The sequence below is a fragment of the Carcharhinus amblyrhynchos genome, chromosome 14 (genome assembly GCF_965287045.1).
Source record: "Carcharhinus amblyrhynchos chromosome 14, sCarAmb.v2.hapA, whole genome shotgun sequence".
In the NCBI taxonomy this organism is placed as follows: Eukaryota; Metazoa; Chordata; class Chondrichthyes; order Carcharhiniformes; family Carcharhinidae; genus Carcharhinus; species Carcharhinus amblyrhynchos.
Window position 1 is genome coordinate 13,447,989 of NC_137337.1, and position 26,573 is coordinate 13,474,561.

A 26,573-nucleotide genomic window follows, 5' to 3' on the forward strand; every position below is an offset into this window, starting at 1 on the left:
TCTTATGTTCTTATGTTCTTAAAATCCTCAGCCCTGTGTTCAAATCACTCCATGGTGCCATCCCACCCTTTCACTGCTATCTCCACCAATGCGACAATCCCTCTGAATCTCGACACTCTGCCAGCCCTCTCCTTTAGAGCATGCTCAATTTTAAGCATTCCATCACTGGTGGTTGTATCTTTGGCTGCCTCTGCCCCAATCTCTGGAGTTCCCTCACTATACCTCTCCATTTCTCTTCTTCTCTTCCTTCATTTAAGACGTTCCTTGAAATCTATCTCTTTGACTAAGCCTTTGGCCATTTGGTCCAATACACCCTTATGTGGATTATGTTGAACTTTGTTCCATAACACTCTTGTAAAGCACCGAAGGACATTGAATTATGTTAAAGGCATTATATACATACCATTCTTAATGTCAGAAGGGGAATTGGGCAGCACAGCAAAAGTCTTTGGATCTGGGGAGGAGACAGAGAGGCTCGTGCACATGTGGAAGCTGACACCATGTTTTAGGGTAACAAAGAGGAAGGGATTGAGGATAGAGACTCGTAAACTGGCAGAGACCATACGAGCATTGAAGACATCTTCAGAAATACACAGTTTCTCTGCATCTGAGGACTGTATGAGCTGAGCCAGGAGAGGACCGTGAAATGAAGGTGAATTATAGCAGAGATAAGAAGGAGCACAATGGAACAGACAAAGATGATGAAGATGGTAAAGGAGTTTGAGGTTGTGAGATGGAAAACAAAGCCATGATCATAACTCTTGTATATTTTATGTATTTAATTTATCTCAGAGCAGTGTAGAGGTGGGAGTAGCTTCTAAATGTGCAGGATCATTACTTGCAGAATTTTTTTAAACAATGTTTTAAAATATCTAACCTCTCATGCTTTCGGCTCCTTCTGTCGGTTTGTTTGCCTCTGAGCCAACACCCAGCCTCAACCAATCAAACACAGCAAGTATAGGTCAATTAACAGACTCGCACAATCAAACAAGAACAATTGAACAATAACTACACAGGATGTTGTTTACGCAGTCTTGGTGCTATGGATTGGGTAAAAACCAGAATGAAGTGTTTGAAAAAGTGCGTGGCAGGGGAGCTGGAAGCAAATTTGCCAGATGATGTCACATCCTAAATGATCAGATTTCACCCTATTTTTGGTGGGAGTGGGTCAGTGAAATTGGAAGCACTGAATTTGCTAACTCATTTCCATTGATGCTCCATCTGGCATCATTGTGATCAGGGCCTAGATCTAAACAGATGGAGCTTCTGAAAAAGTTAGGAGTCACATTGAAGTGTGCACATCAGGATATCAGCAGGACCCAATTATCTTTGTCGTGAACTTTAGCGTGGTTAATGATTAATTCTGGATCTGCCGAGGCTCTGGGCAATATTTAAAGAGGAACTCACCTGCAAGCACTCACATCATTGATACCCATATGGAGAGTTAGAGGAACTTCTTCCAAAAACATTTTTTCAACTGAAATTGTACTTCTTGTTGCATTTCATGGCACCGTCCCATTCACTCATGGAGGAGTTTGGTGTACTGTAGAATCAGAGTGATGTTGGTCACCCCTTATAAGAGGAACAAGAATTTCACCCGAATTTTCAGGGATTAGCACTTGCTAGTCAAGGAATCATTGAAGAAGGAAAGCTGTTGTCTTCATTTCTCCTCCTGGGGTCGATAAACTCCTTGGAGGAGCAGTTTAGGAGGAAATTAAGATGCTGACAAGAGATTGTAAGTGAAAACTTACAGAGTGTTATAGCCAGAGATAGGACCCACTGCCACAGCATTGTCTGTACATCACAGTTATACCGGGGCACTCCACACTGCAGGTGGGGAGCTGCTGTATAAATCCGTCGGTGGTGCATTCCTGAACAAAGCAAGTCACACATGTTCTGTTTGCCAAGGCTGATGATTTCATTATGTTCCCAATGGATCCTAAGAGCTAGTCGGAAAGGGCAGTGTTCCACTGGCCTGTGGAATCCAACATCCATTGCAATGTTACACTTCCAATAAGTATAGGATACCATCAAATACACACATGTAGGCAGAAGAGTTGCAAGCAGCAAGCACAGGGTTGAACCTCCCCAATGTGCATCTGATCTGTGACCACCAGTGGTTCATGCAAGTATTTGCCCATCATTCAGGCATCACTCAAATCCTGTGACACTCCAGCAACCCCCATCCCACTCTGACAAGGAACAACATGTCACAGGCTGTCTGCTGGGAAATGGAGTATGTCTGCTCCAAACCTGGCTGATGACCCCACTCCATCGCTCAAGAATTCCTGTGAAGACCAGAGGGAATGAGCTATGGTTCAAATAGATCCACCACCATTGGGCATTCACTTGAGATTCTTAACCCTTCCGGAGAGTCCCTTACAGTATAACCCCAAGAGAGCATCAAGGATCATGGTGGTTTGTAGTAGCCTCTTGCATAACTTTCCTATACAAATGGGGAGAGCTACTGCTGGCAACAGCTAGGGGGAAGGATCTGATGTGAGAGAGAATGTTGCACAAGGAAGTGGCCAATATCAGACAGAGCCAACAAACCATTGAGAATTCCCCTGTTCCCAACAACTCTCCCATTTCTCACATCCATGAGTCTGCTGCCCAATTACACTGCTCGATACAGAGTGTGTGCTGGACTAGTATTGAAATATGGCACCTGGACCTCGAACCCAATGGGGGGAGGGGGAGATTGGAGAGATTGGGGGGGTGGAGGGCGCAGGATCAGCTACCGGCCCACCAGGAGAGTCAAGGGGGGAAATTGCCTGTGTATAATTAATGAGGTTCCAAGCACAGAATCTGATGCTGGATCCCACCATTCTGGTCAGTGGGATGAGGACCATCGAAGCCAGCCTCCATCACAAACGGGAGAATTCTGCCCCAGGTTACTGCATCATTTTGTAGAGAACATGAACATGGAAGTACACATTTAAAATTCAAGGCTGGACTTTCTAATCCAGCAGGAATCCTGGATAAGAATGATTTTTACCAATTAGTGACAGTCTCACAGTGATATCTGGAGAGCCAGGTAGTTCATTTCAGGAAAAGGAGAGGAGGAAAGGGAGGTAACATCAACAACAAAACATTTTATTTTTCCACTTTGTTACAATCCATTATTCTGTGATAGACATTATCAAGCTATACCGCCATTTAAAAACAAAACTCTCCAACCTCCTCTTTCCTCAAACTCCTGTCTCTTCACTGTCACAGCAACATTGGACACCTTCCCGATGCCCACTATTGCTTCTGCAAAAAAAGGTAATCTATTCAATTTTATTTTCACATCGGGAAGTTATCAGCTGCCACTTGGTTGGCATTTCCCTCGCCACCATGACCCCACTCCCTCCTCCTCTTCCACCACTCATCCACCAAACCTCCCCCTGCCCCCACCACCCACTTCCCTATCAGAAGATTTTAGCTTCAGGTCCCACTGAATCTAGGCCGACACCAGTGCAGTACTGAGGGGGTGAAGGGGTTGTCCTGTTAGAAAAAGTTGGCCGAGTTAGATCTGTATCCATTGGAGTTTAGAAGAATATGAGGTGATCTTATTGAGACATCCTGAGGGGGTTTGACAGGGTAGGTGCTGATGGATGTTTCCCCTTGTGGGAGAGACTAGGACTTGGGGACTTATTTTTAAATATGTGGTCTCCTATTTAAGACACAAACGAGGGGAAGTTTCTGGTCTATAAGGGTTGGTTGTGGAATTCTGTTCTGCAGAAGTGGACATCATTATGAAGTGCTTAGTCATGGCGTGAATCAACTCTGGCCTCCCAGACTACCTGGATCCACTACACTTTGTCTACCATCGCAACAGGTCCACAGCAAATGTTGTTTTCCTGGCTCCACACTCAACCCTGGAACACCTAGACAACAAGGACACTTATGTCAGATTCCTATTTATTGACCATAGCTCAGCCTTCAACACTATTATTCCCACGAAACTCATCTCCAAATTCTGTAGCCTGGGCCTCGGCATTTACCTCAGCGACTAGATCCTGAACTCCCTAACTCACAGACTACAATCAGTAAGGATAGGCAACGACACCTCCTCAGCAATCATCCTCAACATCAGTGATCCGCAGGGCTGTGTTCTCAGCCCCCTACTAATACTCCTTATATACCTATGACTGTGCAGCCAAATTCCCCTCCAATTCGCTTTTCAAGTTTGCTGATGACACCACCGTAGTAGGTTGGATCTCAGATAATGACGAGACAGAGTACAGGAATGAGATAGAGAATCTGGTGAACTGGTGTGGCAACAATAATCTCTCCCTCAATGTCAACAAAATGAAGGAGATTGTCATTGACTTCAGGAAACGTAAAGGAAAACATGTCCTTGCCTACATCAATGGGGATGAAGTAGAAAGGGTGAGAGCTTTAAGTTTTTAGATGTCCAGATCACCAATAACCTGTCCTGGTTCCCCCATGCCGACACTATAGTTAAGAAAGCCCACCAATGCCTCTAAATTCTCAGAAGACTAAGGAAATTTGGCATGTTAGCTATGACTGTCACCAACTTGTACAGATGCACCATAGGAAGCATTCTTTCTGGTTGAATCACAGCTTGGTATGGCTCCTGCTCTGCCCAAGGCCACCAGGAAATACAAATGGTAGTGTATATAGCCCAATCCATCAAGCAAACCAACCTCCCATCCATTGACTCTGCCTACACTTCCCACTGCCTCAGCAAAACAGCCAGCATAAATAAGGACCACACACCCTGGACATTCTCTCTTCCACCTTCTTCCTTCAGGAAAAAGATACAAAAGTCTGAGGTCACGTACCAACCGGCTCAAGAACAGCTTCTTCCATGCTGCTGTCAGGCTTTTTGAATGGACTTACTTTGCATTAAGCTAATCTTTCTCTATACCCTAGCTATGATTGTAATACTACATTCTGCACACTCTCATTTCCTTCTCTGTGAACGGTATGTTTTTTTCCATATAGCATGCAAGAAACAACATTTTTTTCTGTATGTTAATATATGTGACAATAATAAATCAAATCAAAAGCAGTGGAGGCAGTGTTATTGAATATTTCTAAGGCTGGGTTCGATAGACTCTTGATTGACAAAGAAGTCAAAAGTGGGTGGCAGGGGGTAGATAGGAAAGTAGAGGCCACAATCAGTTTAGCCATGAGTTTAAAGTTTATTAGTGTCACAAGTCGGCTTATATTACAGTGAAATGAAGTTACTGTGAAAATCCCCTCGTCGCCACACTCTGCTGCCTGTGCGGTACACTGAGAAAGAATTTAGCATGGCCGATGCACCTAACAGCATGTCTTTCAGAGTATCGGAGGAAACAGGAGCACCTGGAGGAAACCCACGCCGACACGGGAAGGATGTGCAGACTCAGCGTGACCCAAAACTGGAACTGAACCGGGATCCCTAGTGCTGTGAGACAACAGCGCTAAGCACTATGCCATTGTGCAAGCAGGTTTGAGGGGCTGAATGGCATACGCTGGCTCCTAATTCATGTGTTCATGATGAACTTTGTTGCATTTCTCGAGACATTGATAAACCATAAGCCATGCCTGCGATATCACTGCCAATTCTGAAGGCAGAGTCCGATCTCCAATCCCTGCTGTAACATAGCATCTAGTCTCTAGAGACTAGTCTCTTTTCTGTAATCTGAGACATACGTGTATGCGAGCGGGGAGGGGATTTGTTTGATTCCACATGACTGCCACTTTGACAGCTTGCAAAATCCTGGAGATCACAGTGATTAGTTACAAAATGATCATTAAAAAAATCTGGAGTGGTTGAATATTCAGATAACCGGACCTGCAGTGGGATATTTTCGAGCCTCATTAAATCCAGCGATAGCGCCGGAAATCTGAGAATGAATAACGTTCCAAATTTTACAAGCAGCCAGAAGTGTGGTCCTGGGAATTATAAACAGGCTTACACAATGAGGAAAGACAGAGCAAATGATAACAATTTAAAATGAATAAGGGCAGCAATTCCAAGCTAACTCCAGGCAGGTCAAACCACACAAACTCTTCAGAGTGATTGAACTATATCATAGAGCATTGCGGATTCCCAGGGCAACTCTCTCTCCTGACTGTCAAGCACTGCACCACCGCCTCTGCTGGGCCTCTCCTGCCAGTGAGACAGGACATATCCAGGGTTGGTAATGGGGTGTGATCTGTAAGGTATGATTCCATGAAAATGATTATGCCAGGCTGTGGCTGGGCTAGTCTGTGAGGCAGCCCTCCCAATTTTGGCACTAGCCCCCCAGATGTTAGTAAGGAGGACTTTGCCAGGTTAACAGGGCTGTTTGTTTTGCCATTGTCTTTTCCAGTACCTAGGTCGATGCAAGGTTGTCTGTGCGGTTTAACTTCTTTTTATTGACATCGTAGTGATTGATACAACTGAGTGGCTTGCTGGACCATTTCAAGGGCAGTTGAGAGTCAACCACAGTGCTGTGGCCCTGGAGTCACATGTAGGCCAGACCAGATAAGAACGGCAGATTTCCTTCCCTAAAGGGCACGAGTGAACCAGATGGGCTTTCCTGACAATCGACAATGGTCTCATGCTCATCACAGACTTTTAATTCCAGATTATTTTTTATTGAATTCAAATTCCACTATCTGCCGTGGTGGGATTCGAACCCAGGCCCCCAGAAGTTTAGCTGAGTTTCTGGATTAATAGTCCAGTGATAATACCACTAGGCCATCGCCTCCCCTCAGCTCAGCTTGCTGGCTGTCTAAGGAAGAAGTGAGATAGGTTTAAACTATGGGTCACTAAATGCTATTTTTTCATTAATAACGTGTAACCAAACACCCTTCTTTAGAACAGATCCTGATACTGTGTTCCGAAAAGTCATGTTCGACTCAAAACGTTTACTCTGTTTCTCTCTCCACAGATGCTGCCTGACCTGTTGAGTACTTTGAGCCTTTTCTGTTCAGAATAGATGTAATATTTGGATGCACGTTATGTTCCTCATTTTCTGCAATACTTTGACTTCAATCTTACCACCGTTCACACCAGCAGGATTTTCCCATCTCGCTGTAGTGAATGGAGATGAGGCTGGCCACCAAATTCTCCAACCTCGCTGTAGCAGGAGCACGGCATGAAAGGCAGGTTAAGATCGCACCCGACATTTTTATTACAATATTTGATTTTTTTTTGCAAATTAAAAGACAATCTACGCAAGTAATTTTATTATTCAAAAAATGTCAAGCCCAGTGCCCAAAATATATCAAACTGATTAAAACTTTTAAATAACAATTTCAAAAGTTTAAGGTCTTCTGCTGGAGTACACAAGAAGTTATAGCCTGATGTTGTGTCAGGAGTAATTTTTATGGAAATAATCTTTTGATCCACTAATTGTGAATCTAACTTCTCAAGGGTAATTAGAGGTGGGCAAGAAATACTGGCTTAGCCACTGAAAGCTATATTCCTTGAATGAATAAAATAAATTGTGTCCAAAGTTGTGCAGGTTAGGTGGATTGGCCTTGCTGAACTGCCCCTTAATGTCCCAAGCTGTGTAGGCAAGGTAGATTCGAGGTTACGGGGATTGGGCAGGCAAGTAGTGGTAGGGGGGTGGGGAGGGAGGGTGATGTGGACCTGGTTAAGATGCTGAGTCGGTGCAGATTCGATGGGTCGAACAGCCTCCTTCTGCACTGCAGGGATTCCAGTTCTCAGTCTGATCAGTATCTGATAATACTCTGATCATCAGGACTGTAGTAGCGTGGCCCTTGAAAGGGGGAGGGGTGGGCATGTTCCGAGGACCTCATGACCAGCGAGGATCTAATGGATTGCTCCAGCGGGAATCCGCAGGAGGGCGCAGAGAGCAGGTCAAGGAGCGGCTGTGCGGGAATACACAGGAGCACTTTTAGTCTAGCCTCACATTGATGATCTTATATATATATAAACATTCTATTGGCAATAGAGCCTTTATAGTTGAAACTTTATCGAGTTGCCTTCGCTCTGTAATAGAGATTAAAACACTACATGGTACGATGATTGTGGGTTTGACACACATCACTTACCATGTCCCTATTTTACATGTATTCTCCAGCAATGTTAGTACAATAGTTTATCAAGAAAAATCACACTTCCTAAGGTGAGTACCCTGTTAACCTGGATAATCAGCTGTTCTCAGCTGTTTATTGCAGAACTCACCTACCTGATTTTTTTCATTCAAGTGTTGTGTTTCCCTGAAAAGTAGAGTTAAAAATCCAGGGCACAGATGTTCGGCAGAACTGCTTGTATATTTCCCCTTTTCTCTCTAATAGGCTCCTTTGAGATTTGTGTAGCTGCCGGATTTCAATTTGCAAAAAGCTGACGGTCCTTCCTCCGCGCAAGTTTTTTTCTCCCCACCCCCCCCCACACTTATCTTGGAGATACTGGTGTCGGAGTGAGCAGCACCTGGTTCCGTTCAAGCCCCCCTTTCAATGCAGCATTAAACCAATTGGACAAAGAATGCTAAAAATGAACACTTCATCCTGGAAGTACGCTTAAAAACGCAAATGGGAGTCTGTGTGTGTTGCTGACAGCTGGTTTAAATTACCAAGCACCAACTGGCGTGAGTTCCCACAACCAGCTTGTGGATCTTGGCAGTTTAGGGCTCCATGCTCCGTCCTCTTGGAAAGTTAGAAACCTTCGGCTTGTTGAAACCGCAAAATCTGATGGGTCATTGCTTTTCTACGTTAGCTCATGGGATCTGAATTTGTATTAAATTAAAATGATTCTGGAAAAGCGCCAACACATTGATGTTTGCTATAAAGTCAGTACCAATTTAAACGGGATATACAGAACACTTGTGCAACTTTTTCCCTTCGAATGGATGGGAGTCTGGGGGAATGTTACTGCACCTTTTATAGGCGGTGTGCGCAGAGGCAGCGAAGCACGCTCGCAGATACACTTTACGGTGCAGAGAAAGGTCCAGCTCTCATCTCGGTGCCTCGGAACGAAGGTAGCCCGTTGTTATCCGACATCTTCACCGTAGAGTCGACCAGAAACAGTCTCCACTTTGGACACCTCGTGATCCTGAAGTGTCTTAATTATTACCTGCACAGATCTCACCGAGACAGTGTAAGGAGTGTTCGGAAGTGTCATTCTCCTTTGCAATGTGCAGCGGGACCTGGGTGTCATTGTAGACCAGTCACTGAAGGTAAGCGGGCAGGTGCAGCAGGCGGTAAAGAAGGCAAATGATTTGTTGGCTTTCGTTGGGAGAGGTTTCGAGTACAGGAGTGGGGATGCGTTGATGCAATTATACAGGGCCTTGGTGAGGCCACACCTAGAGTATTGTACGCAGTTTTGGTCTCCTCTTCTGAGGATGTTCTGGCTCTTGAGGGAGTGCAGTGTAGGTTTACCGGGCTGATTCTGGGCGTGGCCGGACAGATGTATGAGGGGAGAGCGACTAGGTTAGGATTGTTTCACTGGAGTTCAGCCGAATGTGGGGGGATCTCATAGGGACTTATTCTAACAGGTCTAGACGGGGGGATGCAGGGAGGATGTTTCTGATACGGGGGGTCCAGAACCAGGGGTCACAGTTTGAGAATTCAGGGTAGACCACTTAGGACGGAGGTGAGGAGATATTTCTTCACCCAAAGAGTGGTGAGCCTGTGGAATTCATTAGCACAGGAAGTAGTCGATGCCAAAACATTAAGTGAATCCAAGAGGCAGCTGGGTATAGCACTTGGGGCAAATGGGATCAAAGGTTATGGGGGGAAAAGAAGGATTAGGCTATTGAGTTGGATGATCAGGTATGATCTTAATGAATGGCGGAGTAGGCTCAAAGGGCCAAAATTGGCTCTTCCTGATCCTATCTTCTATGTTTGAATGAAGTGCTAGTTAAACGTGGTCGTTGATTACCCAGGGCAATGTTGGGAATGCAAGTTTACATTTGCAGTTCAAGTCAAATTGCCTGACTCAAAGGTGGAGCGGTGACCAGCCAGGAGCAGGAAAGCATCAGGGGGATGAAATGGCAATTAAATGGAGACCCGAGATCCAGCTCTTAATTTTGGTTTGATATCTAGTGGAATGCTGACATCCAGGAAGTAGCATTGGTGCCTCAACCAGCCCCCATTTCATGGGTCGCAGAATTCATAAATCCTTCACTATTTGGATTTGTCAGTGCCAATCCCGACCTGGCTGGCAGCACCTTTGCCTCTGACTCACGAGGTGTTCTGAGTTCAAATCCCAGTCCGAGGCTTGAGCACACAAATCAAGGCCAACACTTCAGTGCAGTTCTGAGGGAGTGCTGCATTGTCAGAGGGTGCTGTTTTACAGATGAAATGTTAAATGGAGGCTCCATCTGCTTGCTGCGGAGGACTTAAAGGATCCCACTTACTATCACAAAGAAAAGCAGCAGAATTGCCCCTGGAAAATGGTTACACCTCAATCAACATCTCCAAATCAGATGATCTGGTTAATTCCACATTGCCTCTTGGAGGTGTTTGCTATGTATAACGGCGAGAGTTCAACCATCAAGGCACCAAATACACCAGGAGACTTTGTCGTAAGCATGCAGAGGCAAAGTGAAGGCATTGGGGGGTGCGTACTAACCTCCAAACATCTACGCAAGCCTTCAACCTGCCCCACAGCTCAGAGCCTACAGATCATGTATTGGACTTTGTGGCCATCCCAAAACCCATGGAACCGGAGGACAAGTAGGTCATCCTTGTTCCTGAGGGACAGACTACGAAGGAAAAAGATGTGAATGGTAGATTCAGATAATGGAGTTTCTTGGACAATATGAAGAAGAGATATATTTCAGGATTCCATCACTGGTACTTTTATAGAATCATCAAATTTCTGCAGCACAAAAGGAGGCCATTCAGCCCATTGAGTTTGCACCAACTCTCCAACAGAGCATCCAACCCTTTCCTGTAATCACACTTATTTATCCGTTAATGCCCCTGACTAACACATCATTGGATACTAAGGGGCAAGTTAGCTCGGCTAATCCACCTAACCTGCACATCCTTGGAGTGTGGGAGGAAACTGGAGTATCCGGAGGAGAGACATGGAGACATGGGGAGAATGTGCAAACTTTACACACACACTGACCCAAGCCAGGAATCAAACTGGGTCCCTGGTGCTGTGGGGCAGCAGTGCTAACCACTGTGCCATTTCATCAGTGCCTATTCTTTAAATACATTGCAGAGCACCCTTCATCCTGGACAATCGATTAGATGGACATTCAATGGGTTGAATGGCAATTCCTTCTTCTGTAATTTCATTCCATTAGGTCAAGCTTTGACATTTTTACATCGTTTATATGATCTTTACATTATTCGACATTTTTATATCATTTGGTATGCACAGCTCAGAAACAGACCCTTTGACCCAAGAAGCTCATGCCTCCCCAAATCCTGGGAACAGCTTCTGTAAATAAGTAAGAAGACAGTAACCTTTCAGTGAATTCTCCTGCTGCTGTCTTGTTTGGATTTTAATTGCAATTGTTGGATATTCTGTCAGCGTGCACATTCGGAGCTTGCTGTGCCTATTTCCCACGGCACTTGCTTCATTAAAATGCGAATCGACAGGAGTTAAATGGCGCTGAGTCAACTCAGAGGGTGAAAAGTAAAAATACGTAGACATCATGCTGTAAGTGTATTTGTGTATGTCATTTAAAGGAATTGGTTCAAACCATTCAACCCACGTGACACCTGGCCTGAAAATGGTGGAAATGACCATGTTCTGAAAAAGTGAAGCATTATTTGATCTCTCAACCATCCTCAGCTTTGATAGAAAGACATCAGTCAACGACAGGCGGAGCGCTCCAGTTAACAACAGGCAGAGCGCTCCAGTTAACGACAGGCGGAGCGCTCCAGTCCAGTTAACGACAGGCGGAGCGCTCCAGTCCAGTTAACGACAGGCGGAGCGCTCCAGTCCAGTTAACGACAGGCGGAGCGCTCCAGTCCAGTTAACGACAGGCGGAGTGCTTTCTCCCTGTTATTAACTGAGGCTGTCCATCTTGTAAACTGAAGCTTTTGCCCTGTTGTTAACAGTTTGCTCATATGTGAATGCAATAACAGCATTAAAATGAATGATACATGATTTTCAAAGTATATATTAGAATATTAAGTGATTCTGCATTTTAACATATTAAATGTATTTTTAATATATAAATATATTTGTTTGCCTCAGTCAAAAATGCAAATACGGCAGAAATAATGATGGAGTTTGGGTGTTCAGCAGTTAGAATCCATTAGTTAACAGGAGGAGAATTCCAGTTTATAAAGGGGGACAGCTCACGTTACCAACAGGGGGAAACCTCCAGTTAACAAGAGGGGAACAGATCCAGGTAAAAAAGGGGGCTAGCTCCATTTAAAGCGACAGGCCCCGGTTAAGAAAAGGTATGGTAACTGTTAACATAGAGCAGCTGTAAAATAATTCCAAAACCACACCGCCTTACAAAAATAACAATGATAAGCCTATTTCATTGAAGTAACAACATTTCAGATTTGCAATGCCTCTGCAGCTGGTCGTGCAGCTGTTCACTCTTCCAAATGATCTGAGCGATCGAGAAATAAAGCAGACTCTAATGACAACCAGAAATTGCTAATTACACAACTAGTTCGGTGAATGACAGCCTTTCTATGATTTTTCCACCATTCATCAGGATTTCACAGTAAAACTCACTGAAAACTTTCCTGCTACATGCTTCTTGCATCTGCTACAAGTGTTATAGATTATTCTAAAATATACCACAACCACTAATACTAACTCAGTGAACTCTGATAGAGTGTTGAATAATAGGGACTATGTAAAGATATCTGATATAAATGAAATCATTTCTCAAATTGGTATGGTGGCAGTGGTTGGCACTGCTGCTTCACAGCACCATTGACCCGGGTTCGATTCTCGGTTTAGGTCACTGTCTGTATGGAGTCCACATGTTCTCTCTGTATCTGCGTGGGTTTCTTCTGGCTGCTCTGGTTTCCTCCCACATGATGTGGGTATGCCGGCGTTGGACTGGCGTAAACACAGTAAAAAGTCTGACAACACCAGGTTTTAGTCCAACCTATTTATTTGATAATTATCAAATAAATAGGTTGGACTAAAACCTGGTGTTGTCAGACTTTTTACTGTGTTCCTCCCACATGCCAATGGTGTGCAGGTTAGGTTGATTGGCTATGCCAAATTGCCTCTTAGGTGTCCCAGGGTGTGTTGGTTAACGGGATTAATGGGGTAAATATATGGGGTGACAGGGAAAGGACCTAGGTGGGATTATTGTCCGTGCAGACTCGGTGGGCTGAATGGCCTCCTTCTCCACTGTAGGGTTCCTATGATCAATTGTGGTGGAAAATTACCGATGTCTACCACTCATCATGTGTGGAGCCCTTTCCTAATTTGACTTCTGGCTCTAATTTAAAGATGACTTCCTCTAGATTGATATCTTCCATCCAGCCAAAATAATTTCCCTCAAGTTTATTCTGCTCCCTTCCTATCTTAAAAATTTCAGTCAGATTGGCCTTCTAAAGTCCAGGAAATCCAAGCCCAGTTTCTGTAACTTCTCCTGGTAATTCACCTCTTGGATCCCAGATCTCATTCTGGCAAATCTGAACTGCCTGAGATTCCTCTCCTTTAGAAAGCTCACATTATCCAGGTGTGGTCTACCTGGTGCTTTATGTAGTTGAAACATAACTTTCACTCTCTTGTATTCAAATCCTCTCTCTATAAAAGGTCAACGTTATGCTAGCTTCTATTTTAAATAATTTTCTGTAACTGTTCTTGACATCTTAATGATTCACATACACGCGCTCCCAAACTTTCTTTGGGCCTCCATTGTTTTAACTCTTCACCGTTTAGTGAGTACCAGGATCTGTTGCTTTTAAGGCCAAAGTGGATGACCTCACATTTACCTACAGTAAAGACCACAAATTTGTACAACCACATATTACAGCTTTGCCCTTTCAGATAATCTCATTGGAATTTTATACGTCCATCTACGCTGCTTTCAATGACATCTTTATTTGTGCCCCTGTAAACTTGGATAGGTGTCAGTCTATCTCTTCATCTGAATTGTTCATGACACAAACAGTTGGGTCTCTTTCACAGATCTTTAAGGGACACCATCAGTTACAATTAGAGAGCCTATCCATCGTTTGTTTCCTGACCCTCAGCCATTCTCCCAACCAGTCCAATCATTTGTCTTCAATTCCATGCACTTCAACTTCAGTTAACAGTCTGGAAGTCCATGTAGATACAGTCCATTGACATCCTCCATTTTTTACTACATTAGTCACCTCTTCAAGCACTTCAGTCAGGTTTGTCCATCCTGACTAATCCCGATGAGCTGAAATTTTCAGGGTACTCAGTTCCTGGGTGACACGGTGGTAGAGTGGTTAACACTGCTGCCTCACAGCGCTCGTGACCTGGGTTCGATTCCTGGCTTGGGTCACTGTCTGTGTGGAGTTTGCACATTCTCCCTATGTCTGCTCCGGGTGCTCCGGTTTCCTCCCACAGTCTTAAAGGGGTGTTGGTTAGGTATATTGACCTGAACAGGTGCCGGAGTGCGGCGATTTGGGGGATTCCACAGTAACTTCATTGCAGTGTTAATGTAAGCCTTACTTGTGACTGATAAATAAATAAACTTTACTTTTCCTCCACCCTTAATCATGGACTCAATTTCCTGGCAGCTTACGTGAGGCTAACTCTGGCTTCCTTGTCTCACCTTCCTTAAATAGCTGAGACAGGCACAATTTTCCATTTCAAGGATCAGCTCTTGAATGTAGAGAACTTTGGAAGAATTATAGGTAAGGCATTGGCAAAGCTCTCACCCACTTTGTGGATGAGATCAGCTAGTAGATCCACAGGCAGATCTTTAGTTTTAGTGACAGTGTCATGGGAAAGGGTTAAATGATTCCACCCAACAGGATAGTGTTAACAGTTTGCCCATATGTGAATGCAATAACAGTATTAACAAGACTGAGACATGATTTAAAGTATACATTGGAATGTTTAGCGTTTCTGCATTTTAATATATTAAAATGTATTTTTAATATATAAACGTATTTGTTTGCCTCGGTCAAAAATGCAAATGTGGCAGGAATAATGATGGAGTTCGGCAGTTAGAATCCATTAATCAGCAGAGTAAACATTAGAAGTTTCAAAAGCCTGGGACAGTTATTTAAACATAATGTATTGAACAGAGACATCTATTGTCCAGACGTGAAGAAAGGTCTTTCTTACAGAGAAGGCACTTATCTGATTGTCTCAGCAATGTGTCTATGGGAAAGGAATAGCAGTAGAAGTATCCTTAACAACATAGCAGGAAGTGGGTTTTGCCATAGGGGAGATGTCCAGTATTAAACAGGCAAATAGAATACCATTATGTAAAGTACCCATAGCAATTGGCTGAGGTAATCTGCCTTGTACTGGACTGACACGTTAACATGGAATGAAATTGAATCTAAGCTAGTTAGAAGGTATGTCTTGGATAACAATTGTTCTGTATTTCGGCTCTTTGGAGGGGTCTTCTAGCGCTGAACCAGAGCTATTTGATCATCCAAAGGCCTCCCACACCCGAAGGTTAATGTTTGTCATATATGATTTTTGTGTTTTAAATAAGTTGTGGGTCTTTTAAGCCTTGCCTATGTGAGTTTTTTAAGCAATTTTAAGTTTTGCAATAAGTTGGCACCATCATAAAGAATCCTCCACTTCACACGTGCTCCAAAATCTTGGAATGAAAACTGTCTGGTCCTGGTTACTTGTCACTTTTTAACTTGGCATTATTTTGTTCATTCCTGTTATTTTGCTTTCCCTGGATTCAGTTTTAGCTTCCTTGGGAGGTACAGCATGCTAATCTAATCTAAATAATGACACAAAGTAATTATTGAATATAACTGCTGATTTTGCTACTTGCTAATTTTCAATTACACCACCACCATCAACTGTTTTCCTGCTTATTTTTTTTTCTAAGTTTGGTAGGATCATTTGAATCTCTGTTTTTTGTATTCCTCCCTTCTAGCTCTTTGACACAATTTAGTTGTCCCTTTTCATTGAAGTGCAGAAGGAGGCTATTCGGCCCATTGACTCTGCACTGACCACAATCCCACCCAGCCCTGTAGCCCCATGTATTTACCCTAGCTAGTCCCCTTGACACTAAGGGGCAATTTACCACAGCCAATCAACCTAACCTGCATATCTTTGGACTGTGGGTGGAAACCGGAACATCTGGAGGAAACTCACGCAGACACAAGGAGAATGGAGGACATAGAAGGAGGCCATTAGGCCCATCAACTCAAATGCCCTCTGGAATGGGGGGGGTAGTTAGGGATGGGCAATAAATGCTGGCCCAGTCAGCGACGCTCACATCCCTGAAGAATGAATAAACTCAGGGCTTTCTGAAAGGGCTGAGGCAGGCTTGTCCCTGGCCTGCAGGGGCCAAGTACCCCAACAAATTTCAGCCCTGCAGTGCACCTATTGGCTGCTGCGTCACAACAACAGCGACTACACCCCAAAGAGTGTCGAGTGCTTTGGGACGTTCCCAGGTCCTGACAGGCACTATGTAAATGTAAGTGCTTTCTTTCTTATACATACTACATGAGAATCAACCTTGGCATTCACAACTGCAAGAGTCTCTCAGATGTATTAGCAACGCCAGATGAAATTTGTCAGAATAGGAAAAGTCAGTAACATTTGATTTTAACACAATGTGGGAACTGATAGGCAGCCAATTTCCAGCAATGACGCCTTGGATAGTGTCTCAATGCAACAATTTATCCAGCTGGAGCCTGTTAATCCAAAAACTGACTTGCCAGGAAATTCAAAGTCATGGCCAGATAAGGATCTTTCTCTGTACATTAAATATTTTACACGCTTTGCAATAACACACAAAAACACCTTATTGTGCATTAACTACAGTACAGACTGGTAAACTCTTATTAATGGTAACAGTGTGTTCATCCCCTGCAACAGTCGTAACAGCAAATATTGCAAAGCTTAGCCTTAACATGAAGTTTCAAATTAAAATAGAATTAAAGGCACGGACGTAGCCTGCTTGGATTGGAGTTTCTGTAACATGGGACTGACTGGAAAATGAAGCATGCGCTAAGAGTTCAGGCCACGTGTCAAAATTGTGCTTGGACCTGTCCGTTCATCCTGATTTGGTTTGAAGGCGGATGCTACTGATTAGGTGCAAGAGCTGCTGGAAGTTGCTGCAAAAAGGTTTCTTCGTGGTTTTGGAAGCTGTGCCGAAAGCTCTTTTGGGTAACACAGCTGGTGGATTATCTGGCTCCCATAAAAACAACTGCTCACAGGGATTATGGTCCCAGGACTGCCTTCCAGTGAGAATTGCTTGCTGCTAGAGGGAGCTGGTTACAGTTTCTTGGCCAATGTTCTTGATGGAATATTATGGGTTTTCTTTTGAAGAAGGAGCGAAGAAATTCCAAAGCAAAGCAATGCCATTCGTCCCTCTGAGCTTCTGCTAACCCCAGCTCCGCAATGGAGACATCGAGCTGGATTTCTGTCAAGTCAGGGTGACTCAGGAGCCCTTTTTGAATAAGACATATCCCAATTCCAGGATTCCTGACCACCATTCCTGGGGTTTCCAATTTTTCCGGGTACCTTTTAAGGACTCGGGTTGATTCAGGTCACCAGACCACTCCATCATTCCTGCCCTGTTACAGGGATGGACATGTCCGAGGTCTCTGCGATTATCATGGTGACAGGGCAGCTTTTAAGAGTTAAGTTCACGGTATCTGAGCAATGTCATAAGCCATAGTCTGCACGAGGGAAATCAAGTTCAAAAGGTTCTCCTCATGCCCCTCCCATTCTAAGATGAGTTACCATCACCGCCATCCCAACAAACTCCATTGTCTCCTCCTATCCCTGAATGATCTCAGGTCCCTCTTGCCCCTATGCAAAGGTACACTGCCACTCACCCATCAAATGGTACTTCCATGCTCACTTACCACTATACACTATCTTTTAAAATTCATTTATGGGAAGTTGGTGTCAGTACCTAGGCCAGCATTTATTACCAGTCCTTAATTGCCCTTGAGAAGGTGGTGGTGAGCTTCCTTCTTAAACTGCTGCAGTCCATGCGATATAGGCACACCTACAGTGCTGTGAGGGAATTTCAGGATTTTAACCAGAGACAGTGAAGTAAGTGATATATTCCCAAGTCTGGGTGGTGAGTGTCTTGGAGGGGAACTTACAGGTGGTGGCATTCCAATGTATCTGCTATCCTTGTACTTCCAGCTGTTGTGTTTGGAAGGTGTTACTTAAGGACTTTTCCAGCCTTTCCCACATGATGGATCTCCCAGTCTCACCTAAGGTGACCTCTCGTGGTGGGGCCAGCAAGCAATACTTCTGGCCATTGACTTTGGCAGGATGCAGCCACTGGCCAGTGGCGAGCTGTCTCTGCTGCCAGGAAAGCCACGCATGGGGGAGGGGTGGTGGAATCACTGAACTGCCTATAGAGTTCACGGGCATCGCTGCTTGTCCCTCTGCCTGTTTCTCTCAGTTGGGCTGAGTGTGGTGTCAGCTGGCAGGGGATTCAGCACTTTTAAAGGAAGGGAGCTGGCACAGGGTGTAAGGCCACAGGGATAGAGCACAAGATTGTGTTAATGTAACCATCAGGATGGAGCAGGGCAGGGCTGCCAGAGTGCAGAACCAGAGGCAGCTACTTGTCAGTGCTTGGTGTCTATCATGCAAGGATTTGGATTTTGCAACCCCTGATAGGGGTGTGGCATGAGTGGATAACCCTATCTACATATTCAATGTTATTTCTAAGTTTTATAACAGGACTTTGGCTGAATATGATCCTTAAAATAGCGAACATAATATCTACCTGTGACTCCAGAACAAAAGAAGCCACTTTGCAGCTTCAGGAAAACTCAATCTCGTTATCTCTGAAGAGTCACTAATGATTGCCTGGAGACCACACAGTCCAACTTCAAAGAGAACCAAATAAAGATAATTTGCTGATGTTTCAAGTTCAGGTGACCCTTTGTCAAAGCTTCGTCTGGACTCGAAACATCAGCTTTTTTCTCCTTACACATACTTCCAGACCTGCTGAGATTTTCCAGAATTTTCTCTGTTGGTTTCAGATTCCAGCATCCACAGTAATTTGCTTCTTTAAAGGTCATTTGCATTTGATAACCCAGGCTGACAAGGAAACAGAGGACCTACTAAGACACAAGGCCCCTCGAGCATTCCTTTGGCTGGAACGTTTAACCAGAGACCCAGTGGAATTCCAGATGAAGAAACATCCTTTGAAGAGCAGGTGGAGAGGTGAGGACCATGTGACTTAGACCTCTGACTTTTGGAACAAGTAACATAGCTTTGCAATTCAACAAAACAAAGTCTGCCTCTAACATCTGCCTAGCAACCCACACCGAAAAGAGCTGTCCCAAGATTGAGCACCTGGCCCCATCTACACAGCTTCTGTTGGAAGCCTGATCTAACCTGTCAAGCCTCCTCACCATCTTATATATTTCAGTGAGATCACCCCTCATTCTCCTAAACTTCAACATAACTTCTTCATCCCAGGAATTGGACTAGTGAATCTTCTCTGGAATGCTTCCAATGAAAGCATAGACCCCCCTCAGGTTAGGAGACCAAAACTGTACATAGTTCTCTAGGTGAGTTCTCACCAATGCCCTGTACAGTGATAGCAAGACTTCCCGACTTTTATACTCCATCCCTCCTTGCAACGAAGGACAACATTCCATTTGCCTTCTTCATTGCTTGCTGTACCTCCATGGTAACTTTGTGATTCATGTACAAAGACACCCAGATCCTTTCGTACAGCACTATTCTGCAATCTCTCCCAGTTAAATATTCAGCTTTTCTACTCTTCTGCAAAAAGTAGACAACCTCACATTTTCTACATTAAATTCCCACACACTTAAGCTATCTATATCTCTTTGCAGACTCATTGTATCCCCCTTGCATTTCATTTTCCTACCCATCTTTGTATCATCAGCAAATGTGGCTAATATACAGTCTATCCTTTCATGCAGTCATTAAAGCAAATCATAAATTGTTGAGGCGCCAGGTCTGATCCGTGTGACACTCCATTAGTTAAGTTTGCCAACCTGGAAGTGACCCATTTATTTGGACTCCTTTTAGTTAGCGAATCCTCTACCTATGCTAATATATCACCCCATAACTGTGAGCTCTTGTGCAGTAACTTAGATGGCACCTTATCAAATGCCTTTTGGAAATCCAAATACACTACATCTACTGGTTCCCCTTTATCCACCTGCTTATTACATCCTCAAAGAACCCTAATAAATTTGTTAAACACTATTTCCCTTTCAGAAAACCATGGCAACTCTGCCTGAATTTATGATTTTCTAAATGACCTGCTATGAAAATTGGCCTATAGTTTCCTACATTCTGTCTTTCTCCTTTCTTGAATAGCTGTGTTTCATTTATTTGCCAAATTGCTGAGACCTTTCCAGAATATAGGGAACTTTGGAAGATTACAATTAATGCATCCACCATCGTGACAGCCATTTCTGTTGAGATTCTAGGATGCATGTCATCAGGTCCAGGACAGCAGTTTGTATTCCAGGGGTTGTCACACCATGGGTCATAAGCCCTGGGCAATATTTTGGCATTGCAAGGTCTGAGGCTGCAATGTCAGCTGCAAGACTGTCAGAAAAATCTGGGACCAGCTCTAGGTCCCACGATACACACATCCAATTTTTTTTGGCCCCGTTATGTATTGAAAACCAATGCATCTCGGAGTAGGGTGCCCCAATGACTACACGTGATATAATCAGAGACATTTGGGAGATTTTCAACCTCTTCCATCCTGGACCATAAGCAAGCAATGCCTTGCATTTGATTTATTAATTTCACTTATATTGGTATAATGAAAAATAGTGCTTCTCGCACGCTGTACAGACAAAGCATTCCATTTGTAGAGTACATGGGGAAGAAGAGGGTGTAAACTGTAGTTTTACATTATAGTCAGTGTGTTGAGAAAGATCAACTTAATATAAGGTAGGTCCAAACAAAAGTCTGATGGCAGCAGGGAAGAAGCTGTTCTTGAGTCGGTTGGTATGCAATCAAGACTTTTTAAAATCTTTTTCCTGGTAGAACAGAGTATACCCAGGGTGCGTGGAGTCCTTGATTATGTTGGCTACTTTTCTGAGGCAGCAGAAAATGGAAACAGTCAAAGGTTTGCGCAGTGGACTAGGCTTCACTCATAACCCTTTGCAGTTTCTTGCAGTCTTGTTCAGGGCAGGAGCTGTGATGCATCCTGGAAGGATGCTTTCTATGGTGTAGCTGTAAAAATTAGAGAATCATGGTAGACATGCCAAATTTCCTTAGCATCCTAAGTAGAGGCATTGGTGGGCTTTCTCAATTATGTCAGCATGGAAGAATCAGGACAGATCAGTGGTGACCTGGACAACTCATACTTGAAGCTCTCGACCATTTCCACTTCATTTTCATTGATGTAGACGGGGCTCCAGTATGCTTCCTGTAGTCCATGACTATCTCCTTTTTACTGACATCGAAGGGAGAGATTGTCATGGCAACAGTTCACCAGATTTTCTATCTCTTTCTTGTACCTATTTAATGAAGCTCCACAAATTGGTTAAACAATCCACTGTGTGGTAACTTTTTCATTCAGTGAGTTGACCACTTTCGTATACAACAGGCTTAAAGATTGCTGGGAGGGTGATTGAAGTGAACACTCAAGTGACCCGACACTGGACAGGGTCACATCTATCAACAGGAATCCCCATAGGAAGATCAGAAAATGATGAAGGGGGTCATGCTGTGCCATTAGGACCAGTAAGCAAGATAAAAAAATTTGTGAAAATGTTAAATTTAAAAACACATGACTTCCATGTATTCGTGTGCACTTCAGTAAGTAAAAGCTACTATCACACTGTTTTGCTTATTCTGGCACCCACTGAACAACTAAAGGCCAACCCAATCTTGCTAACATCTCTCGTACTTCCCCCAATTTTCACTCTAGACCCACAGCACAAGCGCTGTATTCGTTCCATCAGTGTTACTTGTATTTTTTCTTGATCATGACTGTTTTAAGTTCTTGCAAAGCTCTGACATCGGTTTTTTCAATATTCTTGGAAATCCGTGTGTTTTCTGTGAGGACAGGGACAAAATACTTGTTTAAAGTTACACATCATTGAAGGAAAGAAAATGACAAAATGGATTTAAATGAACATATAGATCTGCATTTTGCTGTCTAACCCTGGTATAAGCATAAATCATGGGGAAAAAAATCACAACAATAAACCTGAGAGATGTAAATAGAAAACATATTTTCTGGTTGTATCACAACTTGGTATGGCTCCTCCTCTGCTCAAGACCGCAAGAAACCATGAATGAAGACCAGTCCATCACGCAAACCAGCCTCCCATCCACTGAGTCTGTATTTTCTTCCCGCTGCCTTGGAAAAGCAGCCAGCATAATCAAGGACCCCACACATTCTCTCTTCCACATTCTTCCAACGGGAAAAAGATACAAAAGTCTGAGGTCATGTACCAACTGACTCAAGAACAGCTTCTTCCCTGCTGTCATCAGATTTTTGAATGGACCCACCTCACACTAAGTTGATCTTTCTCTGTACCCTAGCTATGACTGTAACACTACATTATGCACTCTCTCCTTTCCTTCTCTATCAACAGCCTTGTCTGTATAACATGCAAGAAATAATACTTTTCACTGTATAGTAATACATGTACCAATAATAAATAAAATATGAAGTTGTGTTATTTAAAGGAAGTAATCATTTTTCAATACCAAATAAGTGCGGAACACCTCGAAATAGTGTCTGGAGCAACATGATTTCCGGCAAGCATTATTCATGTTTTCAGTGCATTACTTGTATGCCATATACAACAGCCAACATTTTCTGACTTAAACATGTTCCACAATCCCATGGGGAAGGACCATATGTGTGAGGAGAAGCAAAATGCATTCAAAGTATAGACTATCCTAAATATTTAGCAAAAGGATTATCGCTGCGGTTCACCAAATTTCTAGCAGGCTTCATGGCACAATAATAGCGCTCCTATTACTGGGCCAGAAGCTCCAGGTTCAAGTTCAATGCCAAGACTTGCTGGCTAGAGGAGCAGTGAATGTGGTTCAATGGGCTGATATTCAGCTCAGGAATTCTTCCACCATTTCCCCCCTCATAATTCCCCAAAACAGTAAAAGTGTGGGTGTGAATATACACTAAAAAAAAAAATTTTCCAGGTAGTTTATCAAAACACATCTGGTATCTTTCATTACTATACATTGTAAGACAAGTCTAATTGAGTGTGTGAAAAGCATTTAATTTTATACGTCATTGAGCAACCCTGACACAGCCTGTCACCACCATATGCTACGTATTAGTTCTTTGGTGGGGGAGTTTAGTGACATGCACAATCATTTTGAGACATTCCTGCACATTTACATAAGACTAGGCTTATCTTCAGCTGGCGAGATGGGCCGTGGTGGTCTTTCCCAGTCTTACACATTCCTGGTCTCCTAAATATAGTGTTTGTTTCCCCCAAAAGAATTGCAGACTGACGAGTTAGGTCACCGTATTTCTTTGCCAGGTTCTAAATCAGATAAAAGCTATTCCCATAAAAGGACATCTCACCATCACAGGCTTTCGAAATAACTGAAAAGCGAGGGACAGACAATACTTCATTCATTATTTTAATTTAGTGAAAAAGATCTATAAAAAGATAGAAAGCAAACGATTTTTTTTTAAAGTTTTCATTGTTGTATTTGCATTTTAAAATGTCACTACTAGCCCATTAGAGCTCCCAGTCATTCTGTATCTACAGCCAACTTCCAGCTCTATACAAAAATATTGTCAGCATCAAAATATTCAGAAAACAGAGGCAGATACAGGCAATACTATGCAAATTAATATTTAATATATTATATACATTCTTCATAGAATGGCAACAAACGTTGCTTTAGGTACCACTTAGAACAGATTATGCATCATTCCAAGAACACAATGATCAGAAATAGCCCATGGCACCACACACCAAGAACTTGTCAAACAGTGGGCAAAACAACAAAAGGGGCAGTAATGTACAAACATCATTTATTGAAAATATCAATGTCCACGTCCCGCAATCCCCCAATATGAATGATTAGCATGTTAGCATTAAACAATAGCACTGGAATTCCAATCCAATCCGGTGATAAAACCACTAACACTCAAGCTAATTTAATGTTTCACGTTTCATCGCACTATGCTATCAGTGCATAAGATTACAACGGTAATGCATTCCTTGCCCACCGGATCAAAAAAAGCATAAAGTCTAATCCCTTTTAAAGCATTAAATTAAGATTTAATACTGTATGTAAGCTGGTCAAAATACAATGGCTTGCATATGTCAAGATGGTTAGTATTGCAGAAGCACAAATTAACAAGGTAATTTTTTGTGCTTGTTGAAACAAGGCATTTGCTTGGGAAAATGGAAGAGTTCTGTCACTGTGGGAACAAAGTTCTCCAAAGTCAACCTGAACACCAACGTCCACCAGTGTCTCTTTCACATTCTCAAGTCCCAACAACATGCACTGAAGCAGAAGGGTGCACAATGAAGTACAACCCACTTACGAACTTCAATCATTTCACAATTTCATTAACTTTTAAATTAATTTTTATATTAACTTATTAACTATTGAACAGATGTCTGAGGTGCTCATTCCCAGTGGAAACCTACCACTTTCAATTAGGCTGTTGCTAGACTTTTCTACCGTGGAGACGCCTATTGGTATACTGGCTAATTTGTATCAAAACAGAGGTTGCTCTGCGAGAAAGAGCTAAAGAGGAATTAACATATTGAATAAATTTTAACACAAACAGTCTTTGTAAGTATGATATACGCTGTAATGGCTGAGTGCTGAACAAGCTTTGGAGGTGGAGTTAAATATACTTGTATAAACAATTTAAAAAAGTAACCTTCCCACAATTTCATTTATATGGATCAACATTGAACTTAAACTGCTGGAAATGCTACACAGAAGCCAGGTGCAATTCGAGGTCAAGTCAGTATGATCTGTAATCCGAACACTGAATGCATCCAAAAAAACATTTTTTTGAACCTCATCAATCTTTAGTGGGGAAAGTTTAGTTGTTTGTATGCACAAGTATCCTGCATTTATTATTCAGTGATACATCTAACTTTTCTGGCCATTTTCTTTACTTTTAGACTATAGTAAGTCTAAGTTTGGGTTACGGCAATATAAGTTCTTATGCAGTATCTGAAAATCAGGAGTATCTGAAATCCAAAATGCATTCGGCCCCGAGGGTTTTGGATACAGGATACCTGACCTGCACATCAAATGATAAATATTTTAAAATCTCGCTGTCCTATACGTGTATTTTTGTACGAAATAGTCACTGGCCCTTTCCTTTCTAAGTTTGCTGGAAGCTCAATGTGGAAGCAAGGTAAAAGGTGATTGATGTCTTATTAACATTAAAAGCAAGGCTTTTTTTTTTAAAAACAGCTGCCCAACTGGTCTCAGTCAAATTAATACAAGCAATAATTCATGTGTTTGGGTGTTACTCAGGTAGTAAGTACCTTTTAAAATGTCGGGTTGCTTCAATTCAACACCCAGGACCCAAATGAATCTGTACATCTATCTGTTGAACAGCTAAAATGACTAGTGTTTGATTAAATCCATTGACCCTCTGCTGTGATGATTCAACATAGTGCTTCTGCCATTTGAGCTTTACGATTAAAGTGCACAAGTGGGAATTATTTTGCATTGTTAATTATTCCCTAGTTTCCTTCCCTTTTAAATACAAAGTTCAGAAAAATCCCTCTACCACACCACTGATGATTTCCATTTCCCATACGAAGCCTCTTGTGCTGTGGGCATGCAGGCTATAGAAATTGAACCCAACATTTGCCTGAGATGAGACTTTCAAATTGTATCCACAACTACAGCCCTGAGACCTCTGCTTTCCTCTAATTCTGGCCTCTGCCACATCACCAACTTTAAGCACTCCACCAGTAGCATCCTTATCTTCAGTTGTTTCAAACCTGAAGCTCTGAAATTCTCATTTTACACCCCTCCACTTCTCTCTCCTTCTAGATGCTCCTTAAAATGTAACTCTTGGGCCAAGGATTTTCTCACCAGTCCCAATATTTCCTTATGAAGTTTGGGATTAAATCGTGTTTAATAACACTCCTATGAAATGGCTTAGGATGTTTTACTGCATTAAAGGTGCTATATAAATACAAGTTGTGCCAATTGTGAGAGGGGTGTTCTACCTACTCAGTCTTTGCCTGAATTCAATCCAATCATCATCAATCATTTGGCCTTCAACTTACACATAACAATTACATTATTTGGCTTAGCATGTGCCCCAGTCAATGCCCACCGCAACTGCAACACTGCATTCATGGTATTGCACACATTTCTTTGGACTTTTTACACTAGCTAGTTTGATACGCACTCTATGTAGACAGAGGCACCTCAGGGTAAAAACAAAACTGACATTATAGAGCTTAATAGAATTGAGAGACAGAAATTGAGAAGGGTTGACTTGAATGAACATAGCAAACGTTTTAACACTTATTTCCAACAACTTGTATTGTAACAATATTAAACATAGCTCAACAGTTGAAGAGTAAATATACGTTTTTTTAAAAAA

The 26,573-nt window shown here is 42.8% G+C and overlaps 1 protein-coding gene across 2 annotated transcripts in view; it reads right to left on the reverse strand.

The window, feature by feature from the left end:
• The window catches only part of fbln5 (fibulin 5), a 69,760-nt gene extending 61,446 nt beyond the window's left edge, over positions 1-8,314 (reverse strand). For both annotated transcript variants that reach the window (XM_080201953.1, XM_080201951.1), the window contains exon 1: positions 8,142-8,314. In XM_080201953.1, coding sequence (XP_080058079.1) covers positions 8,142-8,155 — 14 coding nt within the window. In that variant the 5' untranslated portion in view covers positions 8,156-8,314. The remainder of the gene's footprint in view (positions 1-8,141) is intronic.
• Positions 8,315-26,573: the final 18,259 nt, after the last annotated feature.